The following is a 22,054-nucleotide window of genomic DNA, read 5'->3' on the forward strand; positions in this document are numbered from 1 at the left end:
GGAGGGCAGCCCCCCCTCCAGTGAACAGCTGCCATCCAGAAAGGCCTCGGGCATCTGGAAAGGGATGTCCCATCAATGTTGGAGATGCAGGCACACTGCAGGGGACGAGATTAGGGGCAATCAGTAACCATCCAACACCTGCAGGTGCAATTGGAGATGTCCAACCGCCTGGGGTGCTCCCAACAATGCGAGCTAACCAGGTCAACACTGCATGGGTGGCGTCCGCAGTAGAATCTTTGGGTGCGAGGATCACAGCCAAGGGTCAGAATGGCCAAAGCCTGTGGCACAAAGTGCAGGCAGAGGCTGAGGCAGAGGACAGGGGCAGACATGTCACAGGTGAACATTTAACAGCACCACATGGACATTGCTGGGAACTCCAGAACGTGGCCCTGTCATTACAGGCCATGGCTGCTGGTATCATGAATATTTGCTTGGCGCTGGCTGACCTGAACCAGTCACAGAGATGTGGCATGGTCCCAGAGGGACGTGGCACAGTCCCTGTGCTCCAAGGCTGCGCGCAGTGAGACCCTGGTCGAGACGAGAGGAGGCTTCCAGGTCTGGCAGCACCAGGTCTCGAGGGATCCCCAGGGGTTCGCTTTGGCCACGTACCTGTCCCAAAGAGTAGCCTGGGGCCATCGGGCATCCCGAGGGAGGAGGGGGTGATGGTGTCCATGCCAGATACCCGCAGGAGAGGTGCTCATTCCCTCGCCCCACTTGTCCCTCGCTTATCAGGTGCGCAGCGGGCAGAACAGGGTGGCACCACGCCACCTATGATACCTGGATGATTGCCAGGCCCACCCAGGCCTGGTCGCTCCAGAAGACGGCTGCCAAAGGGGACCTATGTCACAAGGCAGAAACGCAGCAAGATGCCTCCACGTTTGATGTACCTGGGAACCCACCTAAACGGAGAATTAGGACAAAGATTAGGGGCGGGATTCTCCGACCCCCCCGCCGGGTCGGAGAATCGCTGGGGGGGGGGCGGCGGCGTGAATCCCGCTCCCGCCGGCTGCCGAATTCTCCGGCGCCAGGGATTTGGCAGGGGCGGGAATCGCACCGGTTGGCAGCCGCTGGCAGCGGCCCCCCTGGCAATTCTCTGGCCCGCGATGGGCCGAGTGGCCGCCCATTTTCAGGCAGTCCCGCTGGCGTATGTTATGACAGGTACTTACAGGGACCTGGCTCTGCAGGCGGCCCCCAGGGTCCTTGGGGGAGGGGCGCGGGCAAATCTGGCCCGGGGGGGGGGGGGAGGGGCGCGGGCAAATCTGGCCCCGGGGGGGGGGGGGGGGGGGGGGGGGGTGCCCCCATGTTGGCCTGGCCCGCGATTGGAGCCCACCGATCCACAGGTGGGCTTGTGCCATCGAAACACTCTACTCCACCGTGCCAGTCGGTATAACAGTCCACGATGGCCGGCGCAGAGAGGAAACCCCCCTCGCATGCGCTGGGATGACGCCAGCACATGCTGGCGCTCCCGTGCATGCGCTGGCCAGCGGAGGCCCTTTGGCGCCGGTTGGCATGGCGCCAACCCATTCCGCGCCGGCCGGCACGCCGCAAACCACTCCAGGATCGTCCTAGACCCTGAAGGTGTGGAGGATTCCGCACCTACGGGGCGGCCCGATGCCGGAGTGGTTCCCGCCACTCCTTCACACCGGCGTTGCCCGCCCCGCCGCGGAGAATCCCGCCCTAGTTTGATAGATATCAATTAACCACTCAACCGCTGGCTTTCTAACGAGAACAGTCCGAGTCTATTCAGCTTCTCCACATAGCTAACACCCTCCAGACCAGGCAACACCCTGTTAAACCTCCTCTGCACCCTCTCCAAAGCCTCCACATCCTTTGGTAGTGTGGCAACCAGAATTGTGTGCAATATTGCAAATGCGGCCGTACCAAGGTCCTATACAAATGTAGCATGACTTGCCAGTTTTTATACTCGATGCCCTGTCCAATAAAGGCAAGCATTCCGTATGCTTTCTTGACTACCACGTCCATATGTGTTGCCACCTTCAAAGATCTGTGGGCCTACACAACCAGATCTCTCAGAGTTTCTATATTGCTCACAGGTTTGCTATTTACAGTATATTTCCTCCTCAGCCTGTTGGACGGCTGGCTCTCCATCCTCACCGGCGGGCCCCTGCTCCTTTGGGACGGGCTCCGGTTTTGCGGGATCCTGCCTGCAGGAGTACTGCTGGCTGGTGCTATCCACGCCGGTTTTAAGCTCTGCGGCCTCCTGTGGGGTCTTCTGTGAGTGTTCCCCTTGGGTGGGCCATGTGATATCCTGCCAACAACATCGGGCATTCCGAGCGAGGAGGGTGTGATGGGGTCCGTGCCGGAGACCCTGCAGGAGAGGTGCTGATTCCCTCGCGGGAGCGCCAGCGTGTGCTGGCGTCATCCCAGCGCATGCGAGGGGGGTTTCATCTCCGCGCCGGCCATCGCTGACTGTTACATCACAGGCCGGAGATTTGCCAGGGCCGCCGACCGGCGCGATTCCTGCCCCTGACAAATTCCTGGTTGTGGGGTTTGTGCCATCAACCGGCGCCAGGTTAGGTGGCATCCATGTTGGCGATGCCCACGGATGGGGCTGGGTGAGGAGGTGGGCCCCTGTTGGAACTGTAGCTGCGGTGTGCCAAGGGTCCTGTGTGTGATGCATGGTTGTGCCTACATGCCTGGGGGGCAGAATTTTTTCTTTTTTTTTCCTTTTTATAAATTTAGATTACCCAATTCTTTTTTCCAATTAAGGGGCAATTTAGCGTGGCCAATCCACCTACTCGGCACATTTTTGGGTTGTGGGGGCGAAACCCACGCAGACACGGGGAGAATATGCAAACTCCACACGGACAGTGATCCAGAGCCGGGATCGAACCTGGGACCTCAACGCCGTGAGGCGGTTGTGCTAACCACTAGGCCACCGTGCTGCCCTCTGGGGGGCAGAATTGATGGGGGTAGGGAGCAGTAGGCATGAAAGGCCTTGTGACAATCAGTGGTCCTGGAGGGTGGGCTAGCTGATAGTGTCATTGGTGGGGCATCTGCCCTGAGAAGGGCAGTGTGCCAGGGTGAGTGGCAAAGGCCACTGTGCATGCGTCTGTTCTGGGTGTGTGCTGTTCTTCCCCTGTTCCTTCTGCAGTGGGGCAGCGCTTCTGATGGTTGTACTGAGTGTCAGCACCTGCTGGACCATGCCCACCTTGCTGGTGGGGGTCTGGAGTCTGAGGGTTCCCGGGGGAGTGTCGGCCCTCATACGGCTGGTGGCACCCTGCCCAATTACGGGACACAGTGGATAGTCGGCGGAGTGCGCAGCCATATGGCTGTTTTGCAGGCCGCGGCAATGGCGATCAGTGCCCGGCCACATTGGTTCCGGACCCACGGCCCATCTCCTAGTCCCCACCTGCTCGTCCTGGCAGACACCCCCCCGAGCCAGCGGCACAACTGTCAGCCCACTGTTGCACTTTTGGAACCATTTCTTACCTCCTCTCTCTCCATCAGCAGCCACGGTGCCCTGTCCCCATTTTAAAATACGAGTGAACTGTACCGGCATCACTTCCGCCTGGCAGAGGCAGAGCATCCCTGGAGGCTACAGGGTTGGACCTGTTAATGATATGTTAATACATGCTAATGTATGTTTTGCATTCCCACGCTGACCCAAGACATGGAACGCGTCCACGCCGCCATCGAGGCGCCGGAGTATGGTGCTCTGTTGGACAACCGACCTCTATTTTCTGCTGATGCCTGATTCTCTGCTCAATCGTGGATTGCGATTCCAACGTTGCTGTATGGATAATCCTGCCTCAACTATTCCCACCAGGATTGAATAGCGTGCAATTCTCACTCCTGTTGGGGACGCTGTTCAGTAAGTGAGTCAGGACATGCAAATAGACCAGCACTCTGCTGACGAAAACAGAGTGCAAATTCCCACCCAGCAGGCGCTGTAACCGTTGGGTCTGGAATTAGTAACCAAGAGCCTGACAACTGGAGCTGTCTTTACACGCTGTACTTACCAAACACTCAATGCAGGCATGAAGATGGCTCATAGAAGACTTGTCCCCTGGGTTCAGGAGTCCGAGGTGGACCCACAGCTCCATGCCAGTGAGAGGAGAGGAGAGACACCTTGCGGGTGAGCCGCAAACTCTAGCCTGTCCTCCTGAACAGTGCCTGCAAGAAGGTGGCAGAGGCAGTCAGCACTGCCAGCCTCACCAGGAGACAACAGCTGGTGATCTTGAGAGGTGGGGATCACTAGTGAGTCCTCTGCCATGAGAGGGAATGGTAAACCAGGGAGGGTTCCAAAGGCCACAGTGCTGAACAGACTTTTCTGTTGCTGACACATGTTTAATTGTTTGAATGACCTTGCTGTTCACAGGTTAGCTGCATTTCCATTCATCGCAACTGAGACTACATTTCAGAAATGCTCATTGGGCTTTATAGTCCTTTGAGAGGTTCTAAAGTTGTAAATGGTGCTGTATAAATGCAAGTCCTCTCAATCAGTTACCCATGTTTAACAAATAAAGCCTTGGAGAAATTTGTTACAAGCAGTGAATGGTTTTTGACAGCATACATTTAATCCACTGTTACCAGCCCTCCACAACAGCTCTTCGACCAGCAGCAACAGTAAGTGTTTGATGTACATTTGTAAGCAAATATTCTCAACAATTTTACCAGTCACCTAAAAGCCAGTTTAATTGTCATTGACATGGGTTATGAAACCTTTTCATGTTTATTTAAAACTTGGCACTGAAAGTGTATTATAGTTACAAGTTAATAGCAGCCAAACTTTAAAAAAAATGTTTTGATGGGCTTTTAATAGTCGGGATAGCAATTATGCACAAGCGAGTTCTCCTCCGAATCTCCCGGTGGGCTACCAGTTGATACGAACGTTCTCCATCAGCTTGCGGGTTTGAAGGACCCGGTGCCATATTTAAACACCAGTCCAGCACACTCATATCACTCTTTCCAGTTCAGTATCTTCACCAAACCGTGCAGGATATCAGCAACCCCAAGGGAACACGGAGCAGCCACAAGATGTCTGTTCCTCGAGTGAAACAACCTCCCCAGAGCCAGTCACCTTCGAGGCACCATGCTCCACTTGGACTTCTGCCTACCGCCTCTGGAGTCTTTGTGTATCCCCTTCCAGTAAACAAACTTTGATGCTTGTTTGTGAGCTTTTCATGCAGCCTTGTCGGGGGCCAGTTTCTCTCCCCTCAGTCTTCCCCCTAATTTCCATTGTTCATCTTCTTCATCCACCTCCTTACCCCTCTGCCATGCCATCATGAGCCTCACCCTCCCATCCTCCGCAACCTTGCCAGCCTTCCTTCCACATTGACTCCTTGTCTTCATCAGGCCACATACCCTTACACCCGGCCTCTCCTTGCACTCCACCCCGATCGAAATTCGAACATTTGTTGCAGTGGCAGCATGAGTCCCACAGCACAGTACTGTCCAGATGAACACTTCTATGTGAAACCAAGGGTAAGGAGATCAATTTATTCTCTAATCCCAGCTGCAGTACTGGCCCTACTCGGTGACACATGAGGGTTCATGGGTCTAGCAGCATGTGCTGGCCATAAAGACCAGCTCGGCATGAAGATGAAAGCAGAAACTGGTCTGCCTGGTGAACAGTGCATGAGGAGCAGTGCACCACTATGGCAGAAAGTTGCTGTTCTCACCCAGAACTCTCTGGTAAACTGGGGAAGCCAGTCATTAGGAATTGGGTTTGATGCTGATGGAAATTCCCACTGGCGTGCTGGAAGATTGAAAGGCCTGACAGGATGCCGGCAGGCTGCTGCTTTAATGAGCATTCTTGAGATACAAGTAAATACAAATACTGATTGTGCCACCTGCTAGTGGGAAGAAAGGCCTGCCATTAATCTGCCATTGGGAGAATTGAAACAGGATTGTACTTCAGCAAGTTTCTGACTTTTTGGCTTCCACAAGGTTCACTGCATCCGCCTGCACAGGTTAGTTGGGACAATTTTGCGCATGGATAAAAGACCTTGGGTGGGATTCTCCAATGATGGGGTTATGTCCCCACGCCCGGGAAAAAAACGCGGGTAAATCATTCCGGACTTTCCTCAAGAAAGCGATTCACTTGCCTGGAGGGGGCTAGCAGCGCCGTGGAGTACTCCTCATGGTTCCGACTGCAGATACGGGCCCTGCACTTCCAATCGGGGGTCCACGCATGCGCACGTCGGCGGTGGTCCCGCACGACATGGTGGACTGGCACTGAAAATATAGACCCCTCCCAGAGCGTGTGAGCCTACGAATCGGTGGCCCCCGATCGGTAGCCTAGCTGTCCCCCCATTAAGGCTTCCCCCGCCTCCCCCACCAGGGCGGCTGTGGACTAAATCTGCAGCCGCCACGCCGAGTTCCCGACACATTGGACCATGAGAGAACCACGCCATCGGGAACTCGGCCAGTTGACGCTGGAGAATCGCTGCAGTGGCCTCTTTCGATGGCCCCCGACCGGCGCTGCGTAGACCGCGTGCACATGATTCGCGGCTCGGGAACACCGTCAGATCTGAACTCGGCTTTGACTCCCATTCTCCGCCCCGTGCCGATCGCAATTTTGGCGCGGAGGCTCAGAGAATCCCGCCCCTTAATTCCAGAGGTGAGGTGACAGTGATTGCACTTGGCACGAAGGTGACATCTGACTGAGTGTGGTGTGTTAGGGGGCAGAAATCAGGGCACGAAGGTGGCACCCAGCATCCATTTTGTGACAAACCAGGACAGGGATTCTGTAGTTCAGAACTGACACCATAGAAAACCAGGGGCGCGATTCTCCCAAAACGGGAGAAATCGTAAGGCTGGCGTCAAACTCGGGCGGGTTTGACGCCAGCGCACCCCTTCCCGACCGGGAACCAATTCTGGTCCCCGGTCGGGGCTAGCAGCCCGACGCCATAAGGTCCGGCATCACGGGCTTAACGAATTTCGTTAAGCCCGCTTGCCGGAGTTAGCGCCGGCTGATGCGTCATATGACGTCAGCCGCGCATGCGCGGATTGGAAGACTCCAACCCGCGCATGCGCGGATGACGTCATCGCGTATTTGCGCGAAACCCGCGCATGCGCGGGCCGGGATGCCTCTCAGCCGCCCCGCGAATGGATACTGCGGGGCGGCGGAAGGAGAAATAGTGCGCGGGCATCGGGCCCGCTCCCCGCGATCGGTGCTCACCGATCGCGGGCCCATGGCACCCTTGGCACGGCCGTGGTACTGCCGTGCCAATCGGTGCCATGGTTATAAAAAGCGAGTTGTTCCCGCCGTTTTTACGAACGGCCAGACCAGGTGTGTTTGCCCTTCGTAAAAACAGCGTAAAGGGCTGGGACTTCGGCCCATCTATCAGCTGTGAATCGCTGCCGGCCGTAAAAAAACGGTGGCAGCGATTCGTGTCGGGAGTTGGGCGGGGGGGGGGGGGGGGGGGGAGAATAGCGGGAGGGCGGGAAAAATGTCGGGAAGGCCCTCCCGCTATTCTCCGACCCGTCGTGGGGGGCGGAGAATCGCGCCCATGGTGTCCTGTCTGGACATAGTAAATCTGAATCAGCCCCCACCCCCAAAGACATTAGCACGAACACAAAGGCATAACGATAAGACACGCAACCTAAGATCCTGATAAATAGTTTAAACTAGACAGCAATCAGGGATAGCATTATTTAAAACAAAGAGCAAGGGAATAGCAATTTAAAGCACAAAGATAGAAAACTGGGAAGGCCTCATTTGTTAAAGCCACCCCACTGGTTTCTATGAATGAAACCCATGTGACCCGCCAGTGAGTGTACGCCACTGTTCTCTCATGAATGGGGAGCACTTACCAAGTTATCATATGGAAATATATTTTGATAGCCCTGACCCTTAAAACAATGAAATAGTGGTCATCTTTGATGGGGCAACTTCCACCAGTCAAATTGAACTGTGTGAATGTATCGTTCTATGAAGTATATATATGCTGGAACCTTTCTACTGATTTTTGGAGAAGCAATGGGATAGACCAGGTGTTTTCCCCACCGGTGCAAAATAAACTACTTTGAAGACTGGGAGTGTGGAGTGATTTCTGCAAATTCATCCCCACTAACAGTGGCATGAGGAGGCTCCAGTAAAATTGAAGTCAATGGGAATCAAATGGAAAACTCTCCACTGGCCAGAGCCATACCTAGCGTGAAGATGATTATGATTGTTGGGGCCAATTATCCAAGATTCAGTGCATCCCAGTAGGCAGACCTTAGAGTAAGGACCAAGGCCAAACCATTTTCAGCTGATCCATCTGTCGAACATGAGGTCAGAAGTTGCAATTTTTTGCGGATGAACAAAAGATTGCCAGTCCCTTAACTGGGCTACATCAAAACCTTGGGAGTCTGGTCCAGGATCATAATTTAATTTATTAACCTTTATTGTCGCAAGTAGGCTTACATTAACACTGCAATGAAGTTGCTATGAAAAGCCCCTTGTCGCCACATTCCGGTGCCTATTCGGGCACACTGAAGGAGAATTCAGAATGTCCAAATTAACGAACAGCATGTTTTTCGGGGTTTGTGGGAGGAAACCAGAGCACCTGGAGGAAACCCACGCAGACACAGGGAGAACGTGTAGACACCATACAGACAGTGACCCAAGCCCGGAATTGACCCTGGGACTGCAAAGCAACAGTGCTAACCACTGTGCAACTGTGCCACCCATTCCGAGAGGGATTCCCAGCACATCATAAGGGTGCACCCTAAATGAGATGCTGGGGAACTCAGAAGTTACGGGCCATTATTTCTAAACGGGGAGGGGGGAATCCCATGAATGTTATAAATTGTATGAGAGAACAAGAGAAGAAAACATAGGAGGAAAAGTTATATCCCTGTATCAGGAAAATAAATTGTGATTTTGCTGCTTGTGAAATCATTCTGTACATCACAACTCAATGCATGCAGTATATAAACAGAATCCTGCTGTCAGACTATGTAACCGGCAGCAGGCACATGGAAAGGTCTCCACATGCAAGTTCCCGTCCCATAAATATAAGACATGGGGATTTTCACAGTAACTTCATTGCAGTGTTAATGTAAGCCTACTTGTGACAATAATAAAGATTGTCATATCACCATTTCTTCATCGCAGCTGGATGAGAATTATAAAGTGTAAAGAATTGCAAGAATGACTAAAAAAAATTGAGCTCTAAAGTAACTTCTAAAAATAAACGTTCTTGACAAATAATTGGAAGACCTTTCTGATTATGAACAAACTGAGCAAATTCAACTCTTTCTACTTTCATTGTGTCATTGTTTGAGGGTATAAATAACTCTAAGCTATTGTTTAAATGGAGAAAGAGAAGCGTCTCATACTCACGTGGAACTGTTACACCATAGTGCTGGGAGTCACTGATCAACAGTTTCCTTTTAAGCTCATTTAGCCCAACCCCTGAAGGACCTAAAAATGCAAGAAGAGAATTAGAAAAAAAAACCCTCAAACGATAACCATATAAATATTCCCTCCAATCCAAATTTTTCAATCAAATTCATACTAAAACAGTTGTAAACAGCCCAATGCTACTAATATCTGGTTTACAATAGTGTGACAATCAACCAAACATTGAGTACCAAATGGATTTGTTGGATATATACAGGCTTAAACCTTGTGCGATATGGTGGCCCCATTCAACTGCCTCACAACTCCAGGGACCCGGGTTCAATTCCAACCTTGGATGAAATGAAATGAAAATCACTTATTGTCACGAGTAGGCTTCAATGAAGATACTGTGAAAAGCCCCTAGTCGCCACATTCCGGCGCCTGTCCGGGGAGGCTGGTACGGGAATCGAACCGTGCTGCTGGCCTGCTTGGTCTGCTTTAAAAGCCAGCGATTTAGCCTGGTGAGCTAAACCAGCCCCTGGGATGATTGTCTGTGCGGAATTTGCACTTTCTCCCCGTATCTGGGTGGGTTTCCTCCGGGTGCACCGGTTTCCTCCCATAGTCCAAAGGCGTGCAGGTTAGGTGGAATGGCCATGCTAAATTGCCCTTAGTGTTCAAAAGGTTAGGTGAGGTTACTAGGATAAGGTGGAGGAGTGGGCTTAAGTAGGGTGCAGAATCGATGGGCTGAATGAGCTCCTTCTGCACTGTATGGATTCTGATGCAGTATGACCAAGATCTCTGACTTACAGGATTTTCCTTCACAGACAAAAATAACATTTTACATTTCAATGTAAAAATTTCAATGATTATCCTTCCACACCTTGGTTTTCAACCCTCAAAACCACCCCCACTCCTCCATCCAGCCATCTGCTTGGCTGTAACAGCTCATATACTATCAATTCCAGAAGTGGATTATTCCTACACAGTCTATAAATGTATCCAACACTTTATTTTTTTTGGAAACACATCCCAAAGCCAACACCTTGCTGAAAGTCCTGACAACACTTTCCAAAGATTTAAGCTGTTTGAGGCTCCTGGGCTATGTGCAAAATAATCTTCAGTAAAAGCTTGCCAGACAGTTTTACTGTTCCTTCCATCATTCTTATAATATTCACCTGGCCCTTAAAAATGTATTACAACTTCAATCCCAAAGGGCCATCAAAAAATATAAGTATTAGATGGTTCCTGATGTTCCTGCATTCTGGGTAAAATGTAATACAAAATGCAAAAACATGTAGTCAGCAATTTAAATGTTTTGAAATATTTACAAAGGAGTAACGACAATGATTCCAAATGAAGGGCTTCCTTGAAAATGTTGATGTTTTTCAGACAATAACTAATTTGCGCATTTTGATCATCATCTGTTTTTATTTCAGCTTCCAATACTCAGAAACAGAGGAAAGCACAGAATTGGAAAAGATTCGGCACTACATCTGGCTGGTCCCAAACTAGTACCTTTCAAATCCCCAAATCCCTCAAATATCTGTCTAATCCTTAATTATTTCCATTGGATCTTTTTCCACTACCTCCCTGGGTAGGCCATTCCATATTCACTACCCTTTGGGTAGTTAAACCTAAATTGACTATGCACTTCCCTCTTCTGAGCCTGAGCTTAAAGATCTTGTTTCATTTCCATGCTGTTACAATTGAAAAACAATGCTGTTTCTCCCCCAAATGAACCATCATAATGCACATTTTCAGATAACGCTGTTCTGGAAGAGAGTGCTTTTCCCAGACAGTACCATGCTGGTTACCCATAATCAAATCAAAGGTGATTTCATTGCAAATGTGCAATCTGGATTCTTGGTGTTGACAACTGTTTTATTTCTTTGTTAGTTTTAGAAGAGAGAATTTTTATGAACCAATACAAATATTTAAGTACTCAGTCAAGGCATCAGCGAGGTTGTAATGTTGGCTAAGGTAATGGAAAAGCTGCAAGGAAGGGGTAACTTTGTTACCACTGGCAAGGCAGATTACACAGCAAATCAATCTTTCTTCTTTAAGAATCCCAAATGGGCTGGAGTACATACACATTTACTTTCTTTCGTAATGGTGTGAAGACATAAGACACAGTTTGTGTGATGCTACTTTCATCATATTAAATACATTGCACATTGCCTAAAAAAATTGCAAGACAGCTTCCGAACTGAACCAAACGTTACCTCATCTTGGTCCACCTAAAACGATTAATGGAAGTACATGTGCTTAAGACACGGAGATTTGGTCTGGATCACAAGGCAGTTTTGTATGATTCTCACTCGGGCACTAGCAGATACTGAGCAGTCAGAAACAACTTCTATTTAAAAGACAAGCAACTAGACTGCTTAAGAAAATAACTTGGATCGTCTAATCCACATAAATATCTTATGGTAGAATCAAATTCATAACACATGCCTTCCTCCCTCGTGAACTGATCTTGCATAGCATATCACCCAAATCCTTGCAAAAATCTTGAAGGTCACAGCATTTCCATAGTCCAAGTGTATAAGTTTTTAGACCTCCATCCACCAGCTCCTCATATATCTAGCCTCTCAGGAGTTGATTCATACCCTCCTCCACGACTGGGAATTCCGACTCATACAGTTGATGATAGAATTCACGGAACATGTCGTTAACCACCCCCGTGTCCATCACTACACCTTCCCCCTCATATCCTTTATTTTCCCTATTTCTCTCACCGTCTCCTGCTTCCTCAGCTGATGTGCCAGCATCCTGCTAGCCTTCTCCCTATATTCATATATTGCCCCTTTTACCCTCCTCAGCTGTCCCTCTGCCTTACCTGTGGAAAGGAGCCCAAATTCCATTTGGAGTCTCTGACGCTTCTTTAGAAGCTCCTCATTCGGAGACTCCGCATATCTCCTGTCCACCTGTAAGATTTCTCCTGCCAACCTGTCAAGCTCCGCCCATTCTGTCTTCTCCCTATGGGCCCGAATCGAAATACATTCCCCTCTAATAACCGCCTTCAATGCCTCCCACACCACTCCAGCCGCGGTGTCTCCCGTGTTGTTGTTCTTTATATACCCCTGAATGGCCTCCCTCACTCACTCACAGATCTCGTCGTCCACTAACAGCCCTGCATCTAATCTCCACTGCGTGAGCTGGGACTTCCCTGTGCTTACCGCAGATCTATCCAATGTGGTGCGTGGTCTGACACCATAATTGTTGAGTACTCAATGTCCTCCACCCCCACCAACAGTGTGCTGGGATCCATTATCAAGGATTTCATTGCACAACATTTGGAAGCAGTGGTGCAATCAGACAAAGTCAGCATGGATTTACGAAAGGAAAATCATGCTTGACAAATCTACTTGAATTCTTTAAAGATGTAACCAGTAAAATTGACCAGGGAGAACCGGGGGATGTGGTTTATTTAAATTTCAGAAGGCTTTTGACAAGGTCTCACATAGCAGATTAATATGTAAAGTTTAAAGCGCATGGGATTACAGGAAGTGTTTCGGGATGAATAGAAAGCTGGTTAGCAGACAGGCAGCAAAACGTTGGAATAAATGGATCTTTTTCTGATTGTCAGGCAGGGATCTGAGCTAGGACCCCAACTGTTCACATTATATATTAATGATTTGGACAAGGGAACTAAATGTATTACCTCCAGATTTGCAGATGATACAAAGTTGGATGGGAGGGTGAGCTGTGAAGAGGATGTAGAGATGCTTCAGCGGGTTTTAGACAAGCTGATTGAGTGTGCACATGTCAGATGCAGTATAATGCGGATAAATGTGATGTTATCCGCTTCGGTAGCAAAAATAGGAATGCAGATTATTATTTGAATGGGTGTTAATGGAGAGAGGTGGATACTTAGCGAGACCTTGGTGTCCTTGTGCATCAGTCGCTGAAAGTAAATGCGCAGGTACATTGGCAGTAAAGAAGGCACATGGTATGTTGGCCTTCATATCAAGAGGATTTGAGTATAGGAATAGAATTCCTTCACTGCAATTGTACAGGGCATTGGTGAGGGCACACCTGGAGTATTGGGTGCAGTTTTGGTGTCCTTATCTGAGGTAGGATGTTCTTGCTCTGGAGGGAATGCAGCGAAGGTTTGCCAGGCTAATTCCTGGGATGGCTGTCAGATGAGGAGACACTAAATCGATTAGGATTATATTCATTGGAATTTTGAAGAGCAAGAGGGGATCTGATAGAAATTTACAAACTAAAAGGATTAGACAGGGTAGATTCAAAAAGAATGTTCCCGATGGTGGGAGAGTCGAGAACAAGAGTCATAATTTAAAGATAAGGGGTAAACATTTTAGGACTGATGCGAGAAGAAATTTTTTCACCCAGAAAATGGAACTTGCGACCACAGAAAGTAGTTGGGGCTTAAACTTTGTGTAATTTCAAGAAGGTATTAGTTATAACTCTTGGGGCTAAATGGATCAAGGGATATGGGGGAGATGGGATCAGGAACCGAACTTGATGATCAGCCATGATCATAATGAATGTTTGCGCAAGCTCGAAGGGCCGAATGGCTTCCTCCTGCTTCTATTTTTTATGTTTCTATTCTCATGGTAATAACGGTTTTGTGGCCTGGGCAGTGCAATATTCCAGTCAATTGGTTTGGTAACAAGTGCAATCGGCCATGAATAATTTATTTTAAAAATGGCCTGATTTCTGCACCTGCCTGCTTAGTTGAATATGGGGACCAGGTTGAGTGTGGACATGGTGGGCTAGCCACCCATCATATTTTACGTGCCCACTCTCCCTCCACCACTTAAAACACGCTCAGCATGGTGAGGGGCAGGTTTGTAATAACCAGCACAATGTTTCAGGTCGACAATACTTCAAAAGAGTTGGTTTTAAGTAAGTACAGTGGTAGAAAAGTAAGGGGTCAGTGAAGAGAACAAAGGAAGCTCTGTGGTATCCGCCTGAATGGCCTCCCTCACTCGCTCACAGATCTCGTGGAAGGCAAGAAACATTAAATTACAAAATAATGATGGTGCAAGGCAAAATGAGGCAGTAATGGAACAAGTGAAGGAAAAATAAATGTGTCTAGAGGAGCTGTTAATAGAACTAACAGAATCCTTGAAACAGCTGCCACTGAGCCTCTGACATGTCCCCAAGATTCCGGTTATCTGTCATTTTAATTCTCCACTCCATTCCCACTCTGACCTTGGATTCCTACAGTGTTCCAATAAAGCTCAAAGTAAACTTGGGGAACAGCACCTCATCTTTCAATAAGGCACATTACAGCCTACCCGGCTCAATACTTAAGCTCAACAATCAGATCCTCCATCCCAGTTACATTTCTTTTTTGTTTTTTTCTTGTTTTTGGACAGGAGCTGTAAGTAGTTATTCTGCTTTTTCCATTGATGCCTCCTTGAGACACACCTATGGTTTCTTTCCTTAACCCATAACTACCTCCTTTTATATTACACTGTCATTTAATTGTCCCTGCTTTTCACCCTATGAGATCTTCCATTTTGACCTTTCCTTCCCTTCCTCTGCACTTGTTCAAACCATTTATATCTTTAAGACCATAAGACATAGGAGCGGAAGTAAGGCCATTCGGCCCATTGAGTCCACTCCACCATTCAATCATGGTTGATTTCAACTCCATTTACCCGCTCTGTCCCCATAGCCCTTAATTCCTCGAGAAATCAAGAATTTATCAATTTCTGTCTTAAAGACACTCAATGTCCCGGCCTCCACCGCCCTCTGTGGCAATGAATTCCACAGACCTACCACTCTCTGGCTGAAGAAATTTCTCCTCATCTCTGTTCTAAAGTGACTCCCTTTTATTCTAAGGCTGTGCCCCCGCGTCCTAGTCTCCCCTGCTAATGGAAACAACTTCCCTACGTCCATCCTATCCAAGCCATTCATTATCTTGTAAATTTCTATTAGATCTCCCCTCAACCTCCTAAACTCCAATGAATATAATCCCACGATCCTCAGACGTTCATCGTATGTTAGGCCTACCATTCCTGGGATCATCCGTGTGAATCTCCGCTGGACCCGCTCCAGTGCCAGTATGTCCTTCCTGAGGTGTGGGGCCCAAAATTGCTCACAGTATTCTAAATGGGGCCTAACTAGTGCTTTATAAAGCCTCAGAAGTACATCCCTGCTTTTATATTCCAAGCCTCTTGAGATAAATGACAACATTACATTTGCTTTCTTAATTACGGACTCAACCTGCAAGTTTACCTTTAGAGAATCCTGGACTAGGACTCCCAAGTCCCTTTGCACTTTAGCATTATGAATTTTGTCACCGTTTAGAAAATAGTCCATGCCTCTATTCTTTTTTCCAAAGTGCAAGACCTCGCACTTGCCCACGTTGAATTTCATCAGCCACTTCTTGGACCATTCTCCTAAACTGTCTAAATCTTTCTGCAGCCTCCCCACCTCCTCGATACTACCTGCCCCTCCACCTATCTTTGTATCATCGGCAAACTTGGCCAGAATGCCCCCAGTCCCGTCATCTAGATCGTTAATATATAAAGAGAACAGCTGTGGCCCCAACACTGAACCCTGCGGGACACTACTTGTCACCGGTTGCCATTCCGAAAAAGAACCTTTTATCCCAACTCTCTGCCTTCTGTCTGACAGCCAATCGTCAATCCATGTTAGTACCTTGCCTCGAATACCATGGGCCCTTATTTTACTCAGCAGTCTCCCGTGACGCACCTTGTCAAAGGCCTTTTGGAAGTCAAGATAGATAACATCCATTGGCTCTCCTTGGTCTAACCTATTTGTTATCTCTTCAAAGAACTCTAACAGGTTTGTCAGGCACAACCTCCCCTTACTAAATCCATGCTGACTTGTCCTAATCCGACCCTGCACTTCCAAGAATTTAGAAATCTCATCCTTAACGATGGATTCTAGAATTTTGCCAACAACCGAGGTTAGGCTAATTGGCCTATAATTTTCCATCTTTTTTCTTGTTCCCTTCTTGAACGGGGGTTACAACAGCGATTTTCCAATCCTCTGGGACTTTCACTGATTCCAGTGACTTTTGAAAGATCATAACTAACGCCTCCACTATTTCTTCAGCTATCTCCTTTAGAACTCTAGGATGTAGCCCATCTGGGCCCGGAGATTTATCAATTTTCAGACCTTTTAGTTTCTCTAGCACCTTCTCCTTTGTGATGGCAACCATATTCAACTCTGCCCCCTGACTTTCCTGAATTGTTGGGATATTACTCATGTCTTCTACTGTGAAGACTGACGCAAAGTACTTATTAAGTTCCTCAGCTATTTCCTTGTCTCCCATCACTAGATTACCAGCGTCATTTTGGAGCGGCCCAATGTCTGTTTTTGCCTCCCGTTTGTTTTTAATGTATTTAAAGAAACTTTTACTATCATTCCTAATGTTACTGGCTAGCCTACCTTCATATTTGATCCTCTCCTTCCTTATTTCTCTCTTTGTTATCCTCTGTTTGTTTTTGTAGCCTTCCCAATCTTCTGACTTCCCATTACTCTTTGCCACATTATAGGCTCTCTCTTTTGCCTTGATGCATTCCCTGACTTCCTTTGTCAGCCATAGCTGCCTAATCCTCCCTCTGATAACCTTTCTTTTCTTTGGGATGAACCTCTGCACTGTGTCCTCAATTACTCCCAGAAATTCCTGCCATTGCTGTTCTACTGTCTTTCCCACTAGGCTCTGCTTCCAGTCAATTTTCGTCAGTTCCTCCCTCATGCGCCTGTAATTACCTTTATTTAAGTGTAAAACCTTTACATCTGATTCTACCTTCCTTCTTTCAAATTGCAGACTGAATTCTACCATATTATGATCACTGCTTCCTAAGTGTTCCCTTACTTTAAGATCTTTTATCAATTCTGGCTCATTACATAACACTAAGACCAGAATAGCCTGTTCCCTCGTGGGCTCCATCACAAGCTGTTCCAAAAAGCCATCCTGTAAACATTCAATGAATTCCCTTCCTTTGGGTCCACTGGCAACATTATTTACCCAGTCCACCTGCATATTGAAGTCCCCCATGATCACTGTGACCTTGCCTTTCTGACATGCCCTTTCTATTTCGTGGTGCATTTTGTGCCCCTGGTCCTGACCACTGTCAGGAGGCCTGTACATAACTCCCATTATGGTTTTTTTGCCTTTGTGGTTCCTCAACTCTACCCACACAGACTCCACATCGTCTGACCCTATATCGTTTAGTGCTATTGATTTAATTTCATTTCTAATTAACAAGGCAACCCCGCCCCCTCTACCCACCTCTCTGTCTTTTCGATAGGTTGTAAATCCCTGGATGTTTAACTGCCAGTCCTGAACCCCCTGCAACCACGTCTCTGTGATGCCTACCACATCATACCTGCCAGTCACAATCTGGGCCACAAGCTCATCTACCTTGTTCCGTACACTGCGGGCATTTAAATATAGCACCTTTAATTCCCTATTGACTGTCCCTTTTTGTTTTCTTAGTGTGGTGGACCTTGGTTTACTGAGCCTTTCCATACACTGTGTCATATTTTGTGAGATGGGGACTATCGTAACCTCTCCTGAGCTCTGTCTTTTCGTGATTTTTTGTAATCCTAAGCAGCTACGCTTCCCACTGATTCCTTCACCTCTTGGTTCCCTGACTTTCCCTTCCCCCCCAATCTCTAGTTTAAAGTCCTATTAACCACCCTATTTACTCTTTTCGCCAGAACACTGGTCCCAGCTCGGTTCAGGTGGAGACCATCCCAACGGTATAGGTCCCCCCATCCCAAAACTGATGCCAGTGTCCCATGAAAAGGAACCCCTCTTTCCCACACCACTCTTTCAGCCATGTGTTAACTTCCCTTATTCTTGCCTCCCTATGCCAATTTGCTCGGGCAGTAATCCGGAGATTATGACCCTTGAGGACCTGTTTTTTAATTTGAATCCTAGCTCTTTATAATCTCTAAACAGGTCCTCTTTCCTAGACTTGCCTAAGTTGTTGGTACCGACATGGACCACAACAACTGGATCCTCCCCCTCCCTCTCCAATATCCTTTCAAGCCGGTCAGAGATGTCCCGCACCCTAGCACCGGGCAGGCAACATACCATGCGGGACCCTCTATCCTGCTCACAAAGGATACTATCTATCCCTCTGATAATAGAATCCCCTACAACTACAACTTGCCTATTTACTTCCTCCCCTTGAATGGCCTGCTGAACCATGGTGCCTTGGTCAGCTGACTCATCCTTCCTGCAGCCCTGTTCGCCATCCACACAGGGAGCAAGTGCCTCGTACCTGTTGGACAGGGTCAAGGGCTGAGGCTCCTGAGTTCCTGACTGCTGGTTCCCTTTACCTGCCTGACTTGCAGTCACACCCTGCTGTCCCTGGCCACTGGCAGGATTTAAACTATTTACTCTGACAGGGAGCAGTCCCTTACTCTGACAGGGACAGTCAGCATGGTTTTGTGAAGGGTAGGTCATGCCTCACAAACCTTATCGAGTTCTTTGAGAAGGTGACTGAACAGGTAGACGAGGGTAGAGCAGTTGATGTGGTGTATATGGATTTCAGTAAAGCGTTTGATAAGGTTCCCCACGGTCGTCTATTGCAGAAAATACGGAGGCTGGGGATTGAGGGTGATTTAGAGATGTGGATCAGAAATTGGCTAGTTGAAAGAAGACAGAGAGTGGTAGTTGATGGGAAATGTTCAGAATGGAGTTCAGTTACGAGTGGCGTACCACAAGGATCTGTTCTGGGTCCGTTGCTGTTTGTCATTTTTATAAATGACCTAGAGGAGGGCGCAGAAGGATGGGTGAGTAAATTTGCAGACGACACTAAAGTCGGTGGAGTTGTAGACAGTGCGGAAGGATGTTGCAGGTTACAGAGGGACATAGATAAGCTGCAGAGCTGGGCTGAGAGGTGGCAAATGGAGTTTAATGTGGAGAAGTGTGAGGTGATTCACTTTGGAAAGAATAACAGAAATGCGGAATATTTGGCTAATGGTAAAATTCTTGGTAGTGTGGATGAGCAGAGGGATCTCGGTGTCCATGTACATAGATCCCTGAAAGTTGCCACCCAGGTTGATAGGGTTGTGAAGAAGGCCTATGGTGTGTTGGCCTTTATTGGTAGAGGGATTGAGTTCCGGATCCATGAGGTCATGTTGCAGTTGTACAAAACTCTAGTACGGCCGCATTTGGAGTATTGCGTACAGTTCTGGTCGCCTCATTATAGGAAGGACGTGGAAGCTTTGGAACGGGTGCAGAGGAGATTTACCAGGATGTTGCCTGGTATGGAGGGAAAATCTTATGAGGAAAGGCTGATGGACTTGAGGTTGTTTTCGTTAGAGAGAAGAAGGTTAAGAGGTGACTTAATAGAGGCATACAAAATGATCAGAGGGTTAGATAGGGTGGACAGCGAGAGCCTTCTCCCGCGGATGGAGGTGGCTAGCACGAGGGGACATAGCCTTAAATTGAGGGGTAATAGATACAGGACAGAGGTCAGAGGTGGGTTTTTTACGCAAAGAGTGGTGAGGCCGTGGAATGCCCTACCTGCAACAGTAGTGAACATGCCAACATTGAGGGCATTTAAAAATTTATTCATATGGATGATAAGGGCATAGTGTAGGTTAGATGGCCTTTAGATTTTTTCCATGTCGGTGCAACATCGAGGGCCGAAGGGCCTGTACTGCGCTGTATCGTTCTATGTTCTAGGTGTGACTGCCTCCTGAAACAAAGTGTCCAGGTAAGCCTCCCCCTCCCGGATGTGCCTCAGTGTGTGAAGCTCAGACTCCAGCTCATCAACTCTGAGTCGGAGTTCTTCGAGCAGCCAACACTTACTGCAGATGTGGTCGCTGCAGCTCGCAATGGGATCTGCCAGCTCCCACATCAAGCAGCTTAAGCACATCACCTGACCAGCCATCTCTAATTAATTAATTTGTTTAATTTAAGTTTACGAGTTTTAAATTTGGGGCAGATTGGTTATCAACCAATCAGATCACAGCTTCCCTCTGACGTCACTTTTGAAAAAAAAGTGGAAAACAGGAAGTTACCGTTAGGTCTGTATACTCACCCAGAGACTGCTCCTCCTCCTCTGAACGGCTCCCGAAACTAGGCCTCGATCCCCGGGTTAAAGTGAGTTTTTATACTCACCCAGAGACTGCTCCTCCTCCTCTGAACGGCTCCCGAAACTAGGCCTCGATCCCCGGGTTAAAGTGAGTTTTTATACTCACCCAGAGACTGCTCCTCCTCCTCTGAACGGCTCCCGAAACTAGGCCTCGATCCCCGGGTTAAAGTGAGTTTTTATACTCACCCAGAGACTGCTGCTCCTCCTCTGAACGGCTCCCGAAACCAGGCCTCGATCCCCTTTTCCAGTTCTAGGAAAGATCACGGGCAGGATTCTCCAATAATGGGGCTATGTCCCCGCGCCTGCAAGAAAAGGGGCGCGAAGCACTCAGGCGTCAACGGTCCTCGATATTGAGGAATGCTCCCCTTACTAGGGGGCTAGGTCGGCGCCGGAGTGTTCCCCGCAGCTCCAGCCAGCGCAGAACAGCCGGCGTGATTCCACGCCTGTGCTGGAACGGCCGGCGTGATTCTGCACATGCGCGGGGTTCCCTTCTCTGCGCCGGCCCCCCTGGCAATCTGGCGGAGCCCTACAGGGGCCTTGCATGCAGGAACATAAGCCACCGCCGATCGATAGGCCCCGATCGTGGGCCAGGCCACCGTGGGGCCTCCCGCGGGGTCGGATTGCCCCGCCGCCCCCTCCAGGACAGCCACACACCTTCCAGGTCCCACCGTGTGGGACCCGAGTAACCCACGCCGGCGGGACTCGGCTGAACCCGGCCCATTTGGGCCCAGAGAGCCACTTTCAACGGCCCCCGACTGGCACGGCGCAAGTGCCGCAGGCCCCGTAGAATCGGCGGGGGAGAATCGGTAAGCCGGCACTGGGTAGGCGGGCTGCGATTCTCGCGTCCCTCTGGGGATTCTCCGACCCGGCGCGGGGTCAGAGAATCCCAGCCCATAGATCTGAAACATTACCTCTGTTTCACTCTCTCCACAGATGCTGCCAGATTATTTCCAGCATATTCTGTTTTTATTGTATTAAATACACCTGGGTCTGGTTCATCATTCCTTCATTTTCCTTTGACTGCCTGTGATTGCCTTATCTGACATTTCTATTTATTACGATACAATTTAATTTCTGTGCTGGGGTGAATTTGATGTTGACTCAGTGAATGCACAAAAATTCATTTGATATATTTTTGGTCATATATTGGATCAATATTTCCCCGTATTTGGAAACAATTATAATTTTAAAAATATCTTTGCTGTTCAAATATAATTTTTCATTCAAGCTGACCAAATTCTTAATCTCCATGGTCCTAAATTTAACATTTGTTGGGTCACCATATCAGCATTATCATCATAATTTATGAACTGTCATCTCTTCACTTTCTGCCCTGCATAAAGGGTGGCACGGTGGCACAGTGGTTAGCTGCCGCCTGTAATTGAAAATATGAAAAGATATGTCATTTGAAACATGGAGGTCTGGCAATACCTGATTTAAGAAACATCGCGAATGTAGGGAAAATTCCCACGAAGGGTTAACAGCAGCTGCAGGAGAGGGCTTTGAAATGCAGACAGCCTTTGTCAAACAGGCTTAGCAAACAAAACACGCAGGTCTTTCAAGGCACAATCGAATGAATTTTAGTATACAGCTAAAAGCAATGTTTCGCACCTCCTTTTGAAGTTAGGTAAGCAGATGGAAAAGAATGGATAAGGGTTTCAGCTGAATTAGGTGACAAAGGTGTGAAGTT

At 48.5% G+C, this 22,054-nt stretch overlaps 1 protein-coding gene across 20 annotated transcripts in view; it reads right to left on the minus strand.

The window, feature by feature from the left end:
• The window catches only part of mpp7a (membrane protein, palmitoylated 7a (MAGUK p55 subfamily member 7)), a 779,450-nt gene that overhangs the window by 62,307 nt on the left and 695,089 nt on the right, over positions 1-22,054 (minus strand). For all 20 annotated transcript variants that reach the window (XR_005460776.1, XM_038798233.1, XM_038798231.1 and 17 more), the window contains one exon: positions 9,299-9,379. Coding sequence is in view for 19 of the 20 variants with exons in the window: in XM_038798233.1 (XP_038654161.1) it covers positions 9,299-9,379 (81 nt within the window). In the remaining variant the exon portion in view is untranslated. The remainder of the gene's footprint in view (positions 1-9,298; positions 9,380-22,054) is intronic.

The sequence above is a fragment of the Scyliorhinus canicula genome, chromosome 5, assembly GCF_902713615.1.
Source record: "Scyliorhinus canicula chromosome 5, sScyCan1.1, whole genome shotgun sequence".
NCBI classification, from domain to species: Eukaryota; Metazoa; Chordata; class Chondrichthyes; order Carcharhiniformes; family Scyliorhinidae; genus Scyliorhinus; species Scyliorhinus canicula.